Consider the following 18511-nt stretch of genomic DNA (forward strand, 5'->3'; position numbering starts at 1 on the left):
GGAAATTACGATTTACATCGTCCTTTGACTTTTTCTAGCTGCTGTCATTTGTAATTGTTTAATTTTTGGGGGAACGTAGACCAACCCAGCACATCACCTGCAGAACTAGAGGCAGATGATGTGGATGAATTATTATTATTATTTTAATCAAGATTGTTAAGGAAGTTGCGTTAATATTGCTTTTATTTGTATATAAATATATTGAGTTGGGCTTTCTTATTTTATTAATTTTGACGGATTCTGACGGATTTCCAGGTGATAGATTGACGGGGATACAATTTATGTGTTGGCGATACTGTTTGCGACGTTCATGGCGTGCATGCTCCCAATATTATTGTATACATATGACTGATGTGATATTTTAATTACAGCTAACCTGCAGTATTAAATGAAATCGGAATTATGGATGTAAATTATGATGCAAGCACTAGTACTGAAATGGTAGATGAACAGCTTCCAAGTACTTCGTCTTCACAGATCGATAAAGCTCAGGAAGAAGAGTCTGACAACACAAACGAGTTTTATTTTGAATCAGACCACTTGGCTCTGAAAGGAAACAAAGATTATTTGGCACTTCTGAAGACCATAGCAGTTTTAGAATCACAAAGGATTAAAGCTATTCAGGTATTCAAATTGTAAATGTATAAATTATTCTATTGCCAAAAACATGAAAACTAACCTAACACAACCTAACCTAAAATTCTATGTTTCTGCATCCATTAAAATTATTGGTTATAATAGACATGATCATGATATTGGGTTAGGGAGCTAGGTTATGTTAGGTTGATTTTATGTACATGTAAATACATGGGAAGTGCTCTTGAAAACATTCTATGAATTTAACTTTCTCCATTATATCTCTTTTAGCAGGATAGACTAACGATACAATTGCATACCCATTCTTCTAACATTAGAGGTGTCTAAATAATTAGCAAGTGATATATTAATTTGTTTGGTATCTAATGTGCAGGATTATGACACAATTTTGTCTATACAAGAGGCAGCGTTACAGAACCCGATGGAATTTGTAGAGAAGCTCCAGGGAGGAGAAGACCTAGGAATTCCAGAACCACAAGTAATTGCAGAAGTAAGTGCGGATTCCCGTAAGTCAAATGTCTATCAGCATACTGTGATATGTTGAGTTGTCATGGAGCTCTGTTTTGCAGCTCCCCACAGTGGACTGGTCGGCGTACAATGTCTCAATTCCCGTAGACTCGCTTCGCCCCCTCACCAGAAAGGCCACGCATCGGCCTCTGTCCGACCCCTCTGTCATGGATCAGGAGTCAGCCGACATCAGGTCGAAGGTGCTGGTACGAGGACGGCTCTTCGACGACAGCAAGCCTGAGACTTTCAACCAGGTGTGTGCGGACATGTTGGTGACTATTGTTAATGTACTGAAACCTGTCTGTGTAGGTCCATTTAAAAGCCCCCAACTCTTAGAAATTTGTCATAAATAAGTCTACTAAATACTTGCACTTTGATATGTTCATACTTACTGTACCAGGGGCACCCAAACATTTTTATCTGGAGGGCCAGTAACTACAAGGATGATTGGTCGTGGGCTATATGTTATTCTAAATATAATACTAAAAAAATACAAATATTTATACATACCAGAGTGTTGCATTGGAGTTAAATCGCTCACTTGAACTCGGTCGAATGTCGCACCCTCGAGTGAGATACGATCGGTCGTGATACGCTCATAATAAATAGAAGCACAGTACAAGGTCATCTCACCGACATGTCTTATCTTGCATGGAAGGCGACAGATAAGATACACATATGTTTTGCTCACACGGTAAAAATAAGGCTTTATTTTCTGCGTTTATGACAAACGTTTAATGGAACGTACCAAAACAGAACATGAAGTTATAAATAAAATAGTATGAAAAACTTCGATATACAGTTGTTATTGCTAATTAATAATTATTCAATATTTGATTTACCACATATATAATATGATAGGTCCATACATAGTGTTCCGCCTATATACTGCGACAATGTAGAAACGTTTTACAAAATATTATTGATATAGCAGTAGATTAATAACAATATTAGTACAGAGATAACGTCACAGAAAATATAATAAAACGAATAATCATGCTGCACAACTGTTACAGACGCAAAGATTGACACTAATTATTAAAGATTATTATTATTACTAGAAAACTTGATACTTTTCTTGCATTATCGTGATTGTGTTCTCCGTTTATAATAATTACATTTACATCCAATAACATCTATCAGATGTGGCAAAAACAAAATCACTCCTGGTGGGGGGAAAAAAAAAAAAAAAGAAACATTTACCTACAACATTTATATTACATTTTAAAATAAATTTTGTAGTTGTACTATGGAGAGGTTAGTTAAACACTGCAAAGTTTTGAAATGATAAACATCTATGATGTTACTACACAGTTCATCACTGTAACAAGAACGAATGTCTAACACTCGGCTTATACCGTTCGAGGATTTATCGCTCGTGACAGTTTTACCCATGATGCATGTGCGCTACCTATCGGATTATGCTATGAACTACTTGGCGCTCGAGCAAAAACGTCCGCTGCAGACCTCTGATACATACAGTACCTACACTGAGCTGCAAAAGAAATGCCGATATGAAATTAATATAGCTTTCTGAGGACTTTAGCAAACATGGCAATGTCAATTCTAATTCATTTATTCTGGTGCAATGTCAACGTCACAGACAAATGGAGACGAAAACGGAGAAATTTCAGAATCCATTCTTACAGACTCTACAAATATCTTAATACATTATTCTTCAATACCCTCAATAAGTTTCATTACAGAGTTACTTCTGAAAAATCTTTCATTATATTATTTTTGTAGACTGTAGGAAATTTGTATGCTTTGTGTTTTACACAATAGAGATTAGGAATTCCAGCCTGCAGCACAGAGGCTTTAAAGCAGGTAGGAACTTAACTTAACTACTGATAGTGCAGTTTAGGACAGTAAGTACACTGATAGAGTTGGAGCAAGGAGTCTATAGCAAGTAGCTCTACTATTCAGTTAGATGACCTGCACATCAACCACAGGTGATACAAGATTTTATGCTCGACCATGCCGAAATGTAGTAATTATACACCTGGTAGCAGCCCTTTAATGGACCTCATTAAAGTACACTTATTCATTAAAGTTCAGGTGTTCAGCCAATGACAAGTCACCTTTGTACCATTATAAAACCGCAAGTATAGATTATTCTCGGATGTGCAATCGAAAGACAATTAGCGAAAAGTTACGGAGGCTGGAAATCCAATACTGTCGCAGAAGGTTATGTTCTGTTACTATAATAATTAGCGTTAATTGTAAATAATATTCAAATAAATTCAATTTGTCATCTCGTTTTTCAATTCTAAATCAATTTCCAGGTTATATCAGACTAATGTTCATCTTATTCTCTATCAAGGTCAATGACATTCGTGCCTCGGAAAAAATCAATACTTTCGCGTCTGCGCACATCTCACAATTCAGGTCAGTTCGCACATAACCATAACATGACCTGATTTTGAATAATTTCAAGTTAGAAATATGGTCGAGCATAAAAAGTCGTATGAAACTTACCTATAATGGTAATTAAGATGCTTGTATGAAAATTATGAAACTCGCTTGCGCTCGTTTCATAAACAAACATACTTGCGTCTTAATTACTACCATTATAGGCTCGTTGCATAATGTGCTATTAAGACACTTGTTGTATTTTGTGCAAGCAGGGCTGGGCAAAATACTGACATTCAAGTATTTGAAATACAAATACAAAATACTTTAAAAAAATTAACCAAGATACATTTGTATTTCAAATACTCAAAATACATTTGTATTTGAAATACTCTATACAATATATAGGCCTAATGAAATAAGAATATTACTGAAAATCTAAAATATTATATTAACATTAAAAGTATTTTTACCTCGAAATTTTATATAAACACTGTCACTGAACATTCTTCCTTTTCCCAGTCAGCAATGAAATTATGCTACATATGAATAATTACTTCTCCCTTAAGAAAACAGTTCCTCAAGAAGTTTATCAGATAAGGATCCCCTTGCTTGTGAATGAATAAATCCTGCAAAACAGAACAGTCTTTCTACAGGCGCAGAGGAACACAAACTTGTATTATACTTTATAAAAGCTTGTTTCACTGCCGGGTAATTCTCTAGAGTGCACAGGGTTGTCCCTTTGCCATTGAAGACGAGATGGCTATCTGACACTGCCTCACCAAATGATAAGAAGAGGACACAGAATATGTGTGTGAAACCAGCTGAGCAGTTCTCTGTTACACCTGTTTATATCATGTTTGAATTGCAATATTTGAGAGACTGAGTCATAAAGAGAATTCCATCGAGTTGGGCAAGGAAACTTTGATGAATATTTCAAGACATCTGATATAATTTCTGAGGATTTCGGTCTCCTAGACACATTCCATAATGCTGAACATTTAGCAAGTGTTGGGTGATGGATCCTTGATGCTGTTGGAGATTTCTTTAAGGCATTAAGGGAATCAGTTGTGGCAAGAAAAACTAGCGGATGTGAAATGGATAGGCAAATAAGACAAAAGATCATTCTTCAAGTCCAAAACTTGAAGGACAAGAAGAAAAAAAAAGTATTTTAAGTACAGTGAAACCTGTTCAAATCGGAACCTGAATAATCCGGAATCCTGTTTATTTCAGAACAATTTATTGGTCCCGGCGAAATTTGTATGTATTATGTGTAATTTTTCCTGAATAAAACGGAAACTGTCCAACGCGGAAACAGAAACTGTCTGCTACTGTTCAAAACGGAAACAATATTTCGGACACACTATATTTTGTAATTATATTTTGAAACAGCGTGTAATTTCAAGGAATGTACGAAATATGTAGGTCACTAAGATAAAAACAAGCTTTCTTTGCAAAATTCTAGAGAGTACGAGGGTGTGTTGGCCTGTCACCCTTCAAAGATTTTCAATGCTTCACACCCGTATACTGTTCGTAGCCAAGTACAGTTGTGGAAAACTCAGGTGTGACACTTTAAAAAATAAAGATCATAATCAGTGAGTGGCGTGTGGCCAATATTGGTGACACAAAAGGAACCAGAAAGCAACTGTTTATGTGAAAATAAATGAACTGTTGTCTTCATGACCTTTCAAAGAACAAACCAATTTCTGGATCTGTTCTGCAAAGCAAGCTATTGAACTGGGAAAGAAATGAAATAAACCAGAATGCAAGGCTTCTAATAGATGGCTCCTAGTCCAATTAATTAATAATGTGCAGTGATATGCGTTACTGTATTAGAGTATAGTGTTAGATATTAAATAGAATGAGATTAGTAACTTTAGTAATGTTTAATGACTAATGAGTGAGTTACGATAATATTTATACAGAAAATGAGATTTTAATCAAGATGATTCACCATCGTATTGAGCGACAGAAAGCTGATTTAATGTAATGAGTGTTAAATGGAATATTTTGTACTTCTTGCAGTTTGCGGCATGCCATTTTGTTTTTCATGTATATGAATGACAGAATATTCCATTTTAATGTCACACCTGAATAATACGGAAACCTGTCCACAAGGGAAAAAAAATTAGGACCATGTCACTTCCGTCTTGAACAGGTTTCACTGTATTTGAAATACAAAATACATCAATTTTATGTATTTAAATATAAAATATTTTCGAAAATCCTTACAAATTACAAAATACAAATGTATTTCAAATACTGCCCAGCCCTGTAAGTATGCTGTTAGACCAACTTGAACAGGTTCAACTTATGTGGTAAAACATGTTAAATGAGAACATACAGGTGGCCAAGTTATGGAGCAATGGCCTTGCATAATGTGGTGAGGATTTGTTGTTTCAATAAAGATGTGCCAACTTCACTGTCATTATTTTCTGTTGCAGCTGTGGACTGCAGAGGAGCAGCGTCGCCTAGAGGAGCTTCTGATCGAGTACCCACCTGAAGAAATAGAGACGAGACGCTGGCAGAAGATCGCAGCGGCCCTGGGTATGAACTTAATATATCGCTCGTGAATTGGGAGTCTGTTCTGTTATTAATAAATTGGTCATGAAGAAACCTAAATCAGATTTGATGCAAAACTCTTTAATTTTAAAACTGTTTTATTGAAACACTACTCTTCTTAACTCTAATAAATAATCTGTATTTTATGATAACTATTACACGTTTACTACGTCACACTACTTTTGACCAATAAAACGATACGAAGGGACATCTTTCAACCAATCATGGCTGCTTGTCGCACAAATTTTATCGCATCCCTAGCATTTGTTTAATTTATCGCGTCCCTAGCATTTGTTTCTTTTTATCACTACCCTAGCATTTGTTTAATTTATCGCGTCCCTAGCATTTGTTTCTTTTTATCACTACCCTAGCATTTGTTTAATTTATCGCGTCCCTAGCATTTGTTTCTTTTTATCACTACCCTAGCATTTGTTTAATTTTATCGCGCCCCTAGCATTTGTTTCTTTTTATCACTACCCTAGCATTTGTTTAATTTATCGCGTCCCTAGCATTTGTTTCTTTTTATCACTACCCTAGCATTTGTTTAATTTTATCGCGCCCCTAGCATTTGTTTCTTTTTATCACTACCCTAGCATTTCTTTAATTTATCGCGTCCCTAGCATTTGTTTCTTTTTATCACTACCCTAGCATTTGTTTAATTTTATCGCGCCCCTAGCATTTGTTTCTTTTTATCACTACCCTAGCATTTCTTTAATTTATCGCGTCCCTAGCATTTGTTTCTTTTTATCACTACCCTAGCATTTGTTTAATTTTATCGCGCCCCTAGCATTTGTTTATTTTTATCATTACCCTAGCATTTGTTTCTTTGGTTGCCAACATTTCAAACTGCACTGGTCTAGCAGTTAAAAAACAGAAAATTACAAACCACTCCAGTCGATGCACAGCAGTTTCAAATATGACTCGCATTGGCATTCAAGAACAAGAATTAATAAAGATCACTGGTCATATATGAAGAGCACCATTCGGAATCCTGAATAAGTTGAGGGATACACCATGTACATCAACGAGTTCACTTCTTTTACGCACACGTCCAATATAACATCAATTGAACCACCAACCACTAAACCATTCAAATTTGAAAATTGTACTTTCAATAATTGTTTCTTTTAAAATTATTCATGTTTATTTTTTATTTCATCATCGTTAATTAAAACGTTTCTTGTTTATTTCATCATCCCTAATTAAAACTTTTCTAACACTTGTTTATATTATTTAGGTTATGTTTGTTATAGCTTCTGCTATATGATATTATGGATAGTCACGTATCAGAGATTGTTTAATACTAAGATTTATTATTGATAATCATCTGTCAAGTGACGTTGATTACTGGGATCCGGATGATTGAAATGGAATGCAAATGTTTTAATAAAAATGAAACTGAATCAACAAAGCCTTCTTGACTAGTAACCGTCCACAGAGTTCAATGAAGATTCCATAGTTGGCACAACTGATAACAAGAAAACATAATCATAAAACACTACTGCCATCTAGCGTAATGTTGAGATTGTACAATAATACATTTGAAGACAGTTGTATTTTCGTAAGTCAATTAATATTTTATTGTATTAGAGTACTTTGTTACTTCTAATCTTTATATACTTTCTTCTAATCGTGTAATAGTCAATTAAATCCCACTCGAGTTTTGATTTTCTCTAGATAAATGAAAACCTCTAGTGAGATTACTGTTGATAAAGTTGTTGTTTGCCTGGTAAATCATTAACTAACTTAATAGGTAATCACACAAAATCAGATTTGAACCAAACCTCTATAATTTGAAAACTATTCGGTTGAAGTGTTGCTCTGGTACACATCCTGTATTTTAAGATGACAAGCTAGTTGTTTTGTCTGGTAAGTCATGAACATGTAACTCTCCAGGTAATCGCACAACCAAGCAGGTTTGCAGTCGAGTGCAGAAATACTTTATCAAGCTCCACAAAGCTGGGCTGCCCATTCCAGGAAGACCTCCAAAAATGCAGTCTTCAGAAGCGATTCGAAAGGTGAGATCCCATAAAGCTGCTAAGTGAGGTGGATGTCTTCTTCTCAATTTTGGTAGGCTATGCGATTTGTTTCTGAAATTTGATTTTATTGTTTATTGAGAACTTCACTACACTCCAAATTTTATGAACATTAAAGTAATTACTGGTGAACAGCCCTAATTTGTTTTGGGTAACTTATCGTTATCTATACTAATAATAAATCTGTAGCCAAAATTTGTCTGGTAATTTTCGATTTTCCAAAAATAATTGGTGTTAATATGTATAATTAACCATCCTGAAACCGAAAATCGCTTTTTTGAAATTTTTGTTTGTATGTCTGTCTGTCGTTCGTTGTAGCTTAGATTTTAGGCTATACGGCATCAAAATACTTCATTAGAATGGGGATTATAAGGGGGCCTGAATTAAATAAATCGAAATATCTCCCTTATTATTAATTTTCATGAAAAATGTTACATAACAAAAGTTTCTTTAAAAATGATTTCCGATAAGTTTTATTCTATACAAAATTTTGATAGGACTGATATTTAATGAGATAAATGAGTATTACAATAACGCCATCTAAGGCGCTGTATGGAAATAAAAACAAATGACTTCGTCTATAAGGGGCCTTGGATAACAACAATCGAAAGCTATGAAACATAGCCTACAGAGAATGTTTCTATGTTTGTGTGAAGAAATATCGGAAGCTAAATAATTGTTTAATTATTATTTCACCTTTGGAAAGTGTAGTTTCTCTAGATGGACATAATTCTATAATGTTATTACAGTAACTTCTGACTGATATTTAAGGATATACAAGACTTTTAAAATAACAATATAATACATTTTCACCGCCGCCTCAGATTATAGCGTTGTTGTTCCTGCAATAACTCCTACGTGCAAAATATAAAATTTTTGAGTAGGAAGAAAAAACACATTTATTCATTCCATGGCAATGGTACATAGGAGATCGTGAATTGTTACATTTTCGAAAGAAAGAAATATAATTACATATCACTGTTTATGCTGTATCACTATTTAAGTTCTTTGAAGGGTTCAGAACCATAGTGGGCCAAGCGCCATTTACTGAAGACGTAGAAAACAAGGGTTAAAATTAAGTTAATTCAATGAAAACATATAGCAAGTAAAATAAAGTATACACATTAAATCTAAATGATATCAATCTTCATTAAACTATGGTTGCATGTAATAAAAATTAAGAAACATGTTAAAGGAATTGTCATTGCACCAAATGAGTGTCTCTGGACCAAAATGACAGCATTTTAATTATTTAAATACAATTTAAATTAAGTAACTTATTAAACGATTTATCCTTCTATCAAACACGAATGTTCCCTGGATCAAATGTCCTATTTTAATTATGTAATTACTTTATATTTATTTCTAACAGGTGCAGCGGAGTGCACGGGTACGGCTAGTCATAATTAAATTAGAATTGTAACATTGTTAGTGTCAACTAAACATATTGTTCTTGCAACCTCTTTATCTGTTTCTGCATCTCTTGTAAATGTAGCAACTTTTTGTAAATGTTTCTTGAATTTTTTTTGTACATGTTCATGCCATTTATTTCGATAAAAAGATAGAGTAGTTGCTCTGTTGAATTCCCTTACATTTTTCCGAATGATCTCTTTTCTAAAAGGCTGTAATAGTACATTATGCAACGAGCTTATAATGAAGGTAATTAAGAAGTGAGTATGGATATTTATGAATCGAACGCAAGCGAGTTTCATAATTTTCATACGAGCTTCTTAATTACCATTATAGGCGAGTTTCATACGACTTTTTATGCTCGACCGTATTTCTAACTTGATATTATTAATTTTATTGTATCTGACCTTCAGCAATGTTCCGTATGTTGTGAGATGTGCGCAGACGCGAAAGTATTGATTTTTTCCAAGGAACAGATGTCCACATTGACCTTGCTAGGCCATAAGAACCTACAGAGATAACATAGAAATTAAATTAGACATTGAAAAACGAGATGACAAATTTAATTTATTTAAATATTATTTACAATTAACGCTAATTATTATAGTAACAGAACATAACCTTCTGCGACAGTATTGGATTTCCAGCCTCCGTGACTTTTTGCTAATTCTCTTTCGATTGCATATCCGAGAATATTCGATACTTGCGGTTTTATAACGGTAGAAAGCTGACCTGTCATTGGCTGAACAGTTGTAACCTGAGTCGTCATTGGCTGAAAGACCTGACCTTTAATGAGTAGGTATACTTTAATGACATGCATTAAAGGTCTGCTTCCAGGTGTATAATTACTACATTTCGGCATGGTCGGGCATAAATGTATTTAAGTTTCTGAAAGTCATATTACGAAATTCAATTAAATGGTTTCATTATTTCCAGTCAGTGACTTATACAATATTTAAAGAGTATTGTCTTCGCGCTACGAGTTGGCGCGGGGAGTAGATAGGCGGGACGGGGGAACTTTACGCTACACTCTGACCTGAAATCTTCAGTCCACTTACTTGGCTACAAGGGAACGGAGTCAGACATAAAAGATTCCGCATCTTCGGTGCTGTCGCTATGACCATCATTATCACATTTTTCAAAATTTCTGGAGTATGATCTGTCCATGATAATGTCTGTTTATGTTCCAGCCGTGTATATTAATTCGAATCTCTCAACAAAGCCATCAGCCCCACTGTCCCCATCCTGATGAACAACAATGAGTGTTCTGGACACATTTGCGGTAGTCAAAACTCCCGTAACATTTTTATCGTGCCAGAACTTGGGAAACGTTAAATTGGTAGGCCTATCTATCCGCATTTCGTCCAGATACAAAATCGGTTTTTCCACTTTCCTAAGCTTTCATATTTGCTGTAGATATCTTCACGTATTCTAATTTAGTGTTTTCCTCAATTTTTTTTGCTGCACACTTCTTCCACCTGAAATCCTTTTTCTTCAGTATTCGTCTTAATGTTGTCTTTCATTTCAAATCAATTTTCTCTTGTAAAAGGGTAGACGTTTGTTGCAGCTTGGTACTATTTTTTTACTTGTTATTTAACGACACTGTAATAACTACTAGCTTCTTCAGTGTCGATTGAATTGATGATGGCGAGATGGTATTTGGCGAAATGAAACCAAGGATTCGCCATAGATTACCTGACATTCACCTTCCGCTTGGCAAAACCTCGGAAAAAACCCAACCAGGTAGTCGGCGCAAACGGGAATCGAACTCACTCCCGAGCACAACTGCAGATCAGCAGGCAAACACGCTACGCCGGTGGCCCTCTTTCTTTTTCAAATAAAAATTCTCAATTATATCTTTTTTGTCAATCTCCCGTCGAAGTCATCTACATTTGCGTTTCGGTAGTCTGGACGTTTACATTTTTTTTTCTCCCTCAGGTGTCGATAACGCACTTTCTTGTGTGCAGTCTTTCATTTCATTCCTTATACGCTGTATTTTTCTTGTTGATAGATTAGAGTACTTTTCTACCTTTGCTGTAGGTTTCGTAAGAGGAATGCAAAGGCACTGTTGTTCTTTTTCTTCATCACAGAATTATTTTGCACTTCTAATAATATTCTTTTCTTCGCTGTAGATTGTCAATCCTTGTTTCTTCTTTGTCGACCTATTTACAATAAACAAAAAAGTGCTATAAACCTAAATAACAGTATACAATAACATAAATTCTATTAACTATATTATTATCAACACTATTAACACGAAAAGCAAAGGATAACTAAAGCAATACAAGATTTGTGGTATACTGAAAACAATTGTCTTGTTGAAACTAATAAAACACCACAGTAAAAACCCCACTATTATTTTCACAAAGTCGCAAAGACTCACAGACACGTGCAGTAGATGTTTGTGAAACAGGAATATTGCAGCGAACAGCGCGGTGCGCATGCGCGACTGTTTCCCCTCCGTCCCGTCTAAGTACTTCAGCCGCCTTCTCCTGGTGTGACAACAGTAGTTCCTTTATATTACATATTTTGCTGTTTGTATTAACATTTTCATCACGCCTGTGACATGATCAGGTATATTCTTACATTATCCAGTATGTGAACCTCATTCTCAATGTACATGAGCATAGTGAATATCAAATATCAGTAAACTTTCTTACTGGCTTTTAAGGAACCCGGAGGTTCATTGCCGTCCTCACATAAGCCCGGCATCGGTTCCTATCTCGAGTAAGATTAATCCAGCTCTATCATCATATCCCACCTCCCTCAAATCCATTTTGATATTATCTTCCCATCTACGTCTCGGTGTTAGACAAGTTGGTATAGTGCTGCCTTCTATGCCCAAGGTTGCGGGTTCGATCCCGAGCCAGGTCGATGGCATTTAAGTGTGCTTAAATGCGACAGGCTCATGTCAGTAGATTTACTGTCATGTAAAAGAACTCCTGCGGGACAAAATTCCGGCACATATGGTGACGCTAATATAACCTCTGCAGTTGCGAGCGTCATTAAATAAAACATAACATTAACATCTACGTCTCGGCCTCCCCAAAGGTCTTTTTCCCTCTGGCCTCCCAACTAACACTCTATATGCATTTCTGGATTAGCTCATATGTGCTACATGCCCTGCCCATCTGAAACGTCTGGATTTAATGTTCCTAATTATGTCAGGTGAAGAATACAATGCGTGCAGTTCTGTGTTGTGTAACTTTCTCCATTCTCCTGTAACTTCATCCCTCTTAGCCCCAAATATTTTCCTAAGCACCTTATTCTCAAACACCCTTAACCTATGTTCCTCTCTCGAAGTGAGAGTCCAAGTTTCACAACCATACAGAACAACTGGTACCTAATATAACTGTTTTATAAATGAAATCAATATCAGTAAAACAAAGATTAAAAGTTAAAATTAAAAATATGAAGTAAAAACATTTAAAATATGTGGTACAAGCTTTCACTTACATTTTTAATTTCTTTTTTACTTGTGTTTGTGATTGATCATGCAAAATTTATATAAGTTGTTAATTTTATTAGTGTGAGTGAAAACTTGTTTACAATTTTTGATTACAAGATGTGAAATGTATAGACTATGTATAGACTATATTAGAAAAACAGATTCAGTAGAATAGTTGGGAACATTTCTATTGAACTCTTCTGTCAAGGACAAACTGGGTAATGGTCCAAATAAAAGGGAGTTTAGCTGGTAGAGATAGCAACAGTAACCCCTTTAAGAAAGATGATCCTGTGTTTAAATTTGTGCCATGTTTCAGGCATATCATACACATCGACACCAGAGAAACAACCATTACCTGTTCAAGCAGACAACGTTCTTCCCATCGCAAGATGTTCCTGTCTACATGTCAGACTTCGACGACGACACAATGGGGTCCTGCCCAAACATTCCTACAGCAGAGTATGAAACAAAAACAGAAGACGACAGGGAAGATAGACTGTCAGTGAGTGTGCAATACTTCATTACTTTAACCTGAGGTGTATGTCGCATATTTTTTTAATCGGTTTGTTTTACGACGATGTATCAATTGCGATGGTTATCTGGAGTCTTGAGTGAAATGAAAGTGATAATGCCAGCGAAATGAGTCCAGAGTTCAATGCCAAAAGTTATCCAGTGTTTGCTCTTAATAGATTGAGGGAAAATCCTGGAGAAAATCTCAACCAGGTAACTTGTCCCAACTGGATTTGAACCCAGCCCATTCATTTTACGTTCAGACATGCTGTTACTCCACAGCAGTGGACCTACATGTACAGCACTGGTAATAGTAATATGCGTTACAAGAGCGGTATGTTGAAGTTTTCATGTTCGAGGAAAAGTTTGAAAAAGCAAAACGTAGTTGAGCTTTTTTAATTTCCGAGAATTGAAAGAAAACATACCGCTCGTGTATCATACATTATTTTGTGCGAAGATCGTTTATTACATACCTGAAAGAGGAATTTCTAATTAGTTGCAATGAAATCTCCATCTTGGTTTCTGTTCAATGATGGCAAATTTGTAAAACAAAAATATCTATCTTCAACATTGTTGCTTTAAAATGTTTTCTGTGTTTACTATACTCCAGCAGGCCGTGATATACGTCTGTCTTTTTTTCCCCCCAGTCCATAAATGCGAACTTAAAACAAACGCTAAGGTTATGTAGTGATTTATTTTTCATTTTAATATTTTAACAATATTATTTATATAACATATTGCAGTAATAACATAGGCATCTGGAATCTTGTTGATTTTTTCACGGCTTCCTTAATGTTACTTGCATCACGAATGCAGTAACTTTAGTGGAGTTGTAGAGTTTACTTAATTTTTGCAAATATTTGAAAACAATAATTAACAGTGCAATTTAGGTGAAATTGCAGTGGTAAGTTTCCAATTTATAATTATTACTATATTGAACGTCTCTAAAAATAATATGTTAAAAGCCTAAAGCAGTAAAATCAATATGTCACTTAAGCGGTAAGAAGAGGGAAATTGCTATGTGTGTTAGGTTGGGAATACTGAATGTGGAATTTTACAATTTCCGCGGATTGGTTTTGTGCGGAAACCAAGTAAATACACACGATCTCGCACAAATGTAATATGCAATTTTCACAAGTATAAATAATAATTAATTTAACAATTCTGTCTTTGTGCTTACAAAATTTCAAGAAGAATATTTTATGTCTTCTTTGCTAGGGCTTCTCATTTCTTTTACAATAAGTGAAACTTTCATTGAGTGGAATTAACTGTGAATTATGATGCAGAGAGTTCCATTTTTTCCCTTGGGATTGTGTTATCAAATTTTGTTTGTTGAAGTCTAAGTATGTAGATTTAATAAATCTTTTCACAGAGTAATACGTAGATTTAGTAACAGGTCTGTAAGTAGCAGTGCTGCCCTTCTTTGCTAAAGCATCCGCATTCTCGTTTCCCAGGATTCCACAATGGGATGGTATCCATTGGAATACAACTCTTTTATTGAGTGATATTAATTGAGAGAGCATTTTAGTTATTTCTGCTGTTTGAGATGAAGGTGTGTGTTTAGAGACGATTGATAGAATAGCTGCTTTGGAGTCTGACAATATAACTTAAATTTATTGATGTGGCATAGAAGATTCCTGAGACTTTCACTTATTGCAATGATTCTTCCATCAAAACTTGTTGTTCCATATCCAAGAGATCTATATAGTTAAAGGGTTTGGTTTAATTTGTAAGTTTTCTTTTAAATTCGGGATATTGATTTTCTGTTTTAATTCTTGAACAATGGATATGAAACTTTTTTGAGTTTTCAATCTACAGAGAGGACTGTATGAATGCCAATTGTTTCCTGGTAATCTGATAAGTTTTTCATATTGAATCAGTGCTTTTTCTTCTATTGTCATTTTGATACTGTTAATATTAGTGAGGAATCTCATACAATCTATTGGAGTTGTTTTGATTCCACCAGTAATGTGTCTAAGAGCTTGGTTTTGTACATATTCTATGTCGTTTATGAAAGGTGAAGGAATTAAAATTTCTCCGCAGTATGTCAGCACTGGCTGTATAAACATTTTGTATGTAGTGTACAAAGTATTCCTAGAGCATCCCCATTTCTTTCCTGCTAGTCTTTTTAGAAGGGAGATTATTTTACGAGCTTTAAAATATATTAAAACTCATCCATTCATAGTTTTGTGCCCAAGGCAGGTCTTGTCACGTCAAACCCAGCATTCTCCAATCTTTCCTATTTTCTGCCTTCCTCTTAGTCTCCACATGATCCATATAGCATATCTTAATGTTGTGTATCATCTGATGTATTCTTCTGGCGCCAACTCTTCTCCCATTCACTATTCTTTCCAGTGCAATTTGCAGTTTTTCTCGTGAAAGATAAATGCAGTAGCTTCTCATTGTTTTCTGCACACCACTCTCTCGTTCACGTCTTAAAAGATCCCAGAGAGCCCCACCATGGAGGTGAGGAGAGTGAATTTCACTGATCAGGCTCTCTGGACTTCACCGAAATTCACTGCAAGGGTTGAATATCAGGTTTTATGATGTGATTAGAGGTTGAGAAATGCAAATTAGCCTTTGCCCCCTTAACATTAAAATGAGGAATAAAAATTCGAGAAATTCCAAAATGTTTTTACACCAAATACGGATTTTATTGTAAAGTAAATTATATTAAACTAGTGGCTTGTGCAGCAAATGCTGCTAAGTTCATTAGAAGTTCAAATTAAATGTTTTCAAATTTATTTGCAATGAAGAATACCAGACATTTTGGAAGTTATTTGCTTCCATAATAATGAAACATAGGCCTACTCCTCTGAATGGTTTTCTTCATGCTAAATACTTTTTATCTAACCTATACATCTTCAGTTCTTGAGTTCCAATGCGAAAACGCAAGTAACAATGTCAGAACGATCAGTCGGTTTTTCATGTGGGAGTGAAGCAATAGCTATTTCAGGTCATTGCTGATTGTAGGTTAGACTTATGAAAATATCAACTCTCTGCCCTCTCCCCTCTGCCTTCGTGCTCTCGTGCCCCCGTGCCCTCGTGCCCCCGTGCCCCCGTGCCCTCGTGCCCCCGTGCCCTCGTGCCCCGGTGCCCTCGTGCCTTCGTGCTCACGCGCCCTCTGGCCCTCTGCCCTCTCCTCTCACCCCTCTGCCCTCCCCTCCCATACCATCCCCACCCCTCTCCACTCCACTCTTCTCTTCTCCTTTCCTTTTCTTTCTTTCCTGTTTTCTTTTTTTTTTGCCTTCTTTCTCCATTCGCTTGCTTTCTACGTGATTCTCAATCTCTCCTACTGTATCTTAGATCCTTGTCATTGTCACAAGTTTCATATTCAATCTCTACATTGCCTTCAGCGTCATCATCAGCATCATCATCTGAACTTTCATCTATGATCTGCAGAGTAGTGTCGATCACCACGTAAGTTTTCATCCAGTGTTACTTTGTTAGATAAAACACACTTAAGGGAATAAATAAACTGCACTAACAGAACATTTTCTATTAATACTCTTGATACGTAAATCTGACGTACACTTCCAAATAATTATATCTCATAATAAGTTGGCCAAGCGTGTAAGTTGCAACCCGCTGTCACGACTACTATAGTCAGCAACTGAAAGACGGAGGCATAGCTAGAAGAAGGAGGTGCTCTCTTGGTGGGAAAAGTAGAGAGGATCAATTGTTTATCCATTATACGTCAAAATTACGTACGACAGAAGTTTTAAACAATGGTATTACTTCCTTGTGAGCAGGAAGAAAACCACTGTTTGATCACAGTACAGAGATATGTTCTCCATACTGTGGTTTGATTTCCACATATCCTACAAGTTTAATACAAGTAGTGTTAAGTTCATAACAATAACCTTAGTATCTCGTTATCATTATATTACTTCTCTTCAAATAATTATCTACAGTCAGATGGAAAGAAGTTTATGAGATTATACGTTCTCGTGTATAAAATCGAAACTTCACGTTGATGTCGATGTTATAGGCATTCCTAATTTATAGTCTCAATAAATGTTGACGCAACATCCGTCGATCGACCACGCTGTTACGTAAGTTTTATATATATATAGCCGTTACTCAGTATATTATAGAAATGAAGCTCTAATATAAAATCTTTCTCTGCGTCTACTTACTTAAGGCCCCAAAAGGTTTCACTTTCATATCATCTGTATACCATTATGTGTTGCATTAACTATAATAATATTTCATTTTTAATGGTAATAATGTCACCAAACATTCTTAAGTTTCGTAGTTCTTAATATCGAATACACAGCTGTACTCGGAAAACTACAGACCAGAGAATCAGACTTGTAAATTATTTTTATACGTTATTAAAAAATTACACAAATGAAGATCGACATATTGGCATTATGATGTGAAAGAATCTGACCCATCTGAACTCTAAGTATCTCAGCAATCCTGTAGGTCATGGCCTTCGTGTAATAGTCTATTGTTTATTGTAGTGTGTGTTTTGTTTTATTCTGAAATGCAATTAATTAGTTCTCAAAACTGACGAAAGATGGATTTTGGAAAATGGGAAAATGATGTGGGAAAATTGACATTTCACTGAAAACTACTATTTTTCTAAAAAAACTTTGGGTTCCAAGCTTCAAAATGAGGGGTCATTTATTAAAATCTGTTCAGCTGTTTTCCCGTAATTTTCATTACCAGTTCAAATTATATATATATAGATGTAATATAAAAATATATTGCTCTTTTGGAATCCATTTTGCGACGTAAGATTTCTTATGCTAAATGCAGGTTTATGTTGATTTGAGGCTTTTACTGCACACTTCATGTGGTTTCCTTCGTATTTTCATACTGAGAAGAAATGTGTTGCTTTCTATACCGTACATTGCTATGTAAAACTGTCGGCAGACATGGTGTGTGGGTTTTCTTGCAGGATGACGAAGTGCCAGAGAAGTATCGCAACTCAGTGGAATATTGCCAGCTGTATCTGCTTCGAAGGGTGAAGAAGGACAGGGAGATGACGAGAGGCAAGCCACCTGAGCAGCACCTCGGATACAAGGTGAAGAAGACAGGTTCTCAAATACATTCGGTGTTAAGTGTTGTCCCATTTGTT

The 18511-nt window shown here is 35.5% G+C and overlaps 1 protein-coding gene across 2 annotated transcripts in view; it reads left to right on the top strand.

Annotated features, from left to right (window-relative positions):
- Positions 1 to 271: 271 nt before the first annotated feature.
- Positions 272 to 18511, top strand: part of Atac1 (Ada2a-containing complex component 1) — a 53407-nt gene continuing 35167 nt past the window's right edge. For both annotated transcript variants that reach the window (XM_069844853.1, XM_069844852.1), the window contains exons 1-7: positions 272 to 624; positions 971 to 1087; positions 1167 to 1358; positions 5901 to 6003; positions 7915 to 8036; positions 13229 to 13414; positions 18332 to 18457. In XM_069844853.1, coding sequence (XP_069700954.1) covers positions 403 to 624; positions 971 to 1087; positions 1167 to 1358; positions 5901 to 6003; positions 7915 to 8036; positions 13229 to 13414; positions 18332 to 18457 — 1068 coding nt within the window. In that variant the 5' untranslated portion in view covers positions 272 to 402. The remainder of the gene's footprint in view (positions 625 to 970; positions 1088 to 1166; positions 1359 to 5900; positions 6004 to 7914; positions 8037 to 13228; positions 13415 to 18331; positions 18458 to 18511) is intronic.

This window comes from Periplaneta americana, chromosome 14, assembly GCF_040183065.1.
Source record: "Periplaneta americana isolate PAMFEO1 chromosome 14, P.americana_PAMFEO1_priV1, whole genome shotgun sequence".
NCBI lineage: Eukaryota > Metazoa > Arthropoda > Insecta > Blattodea > Blattidae > Periplaneta > Periplaneta americana.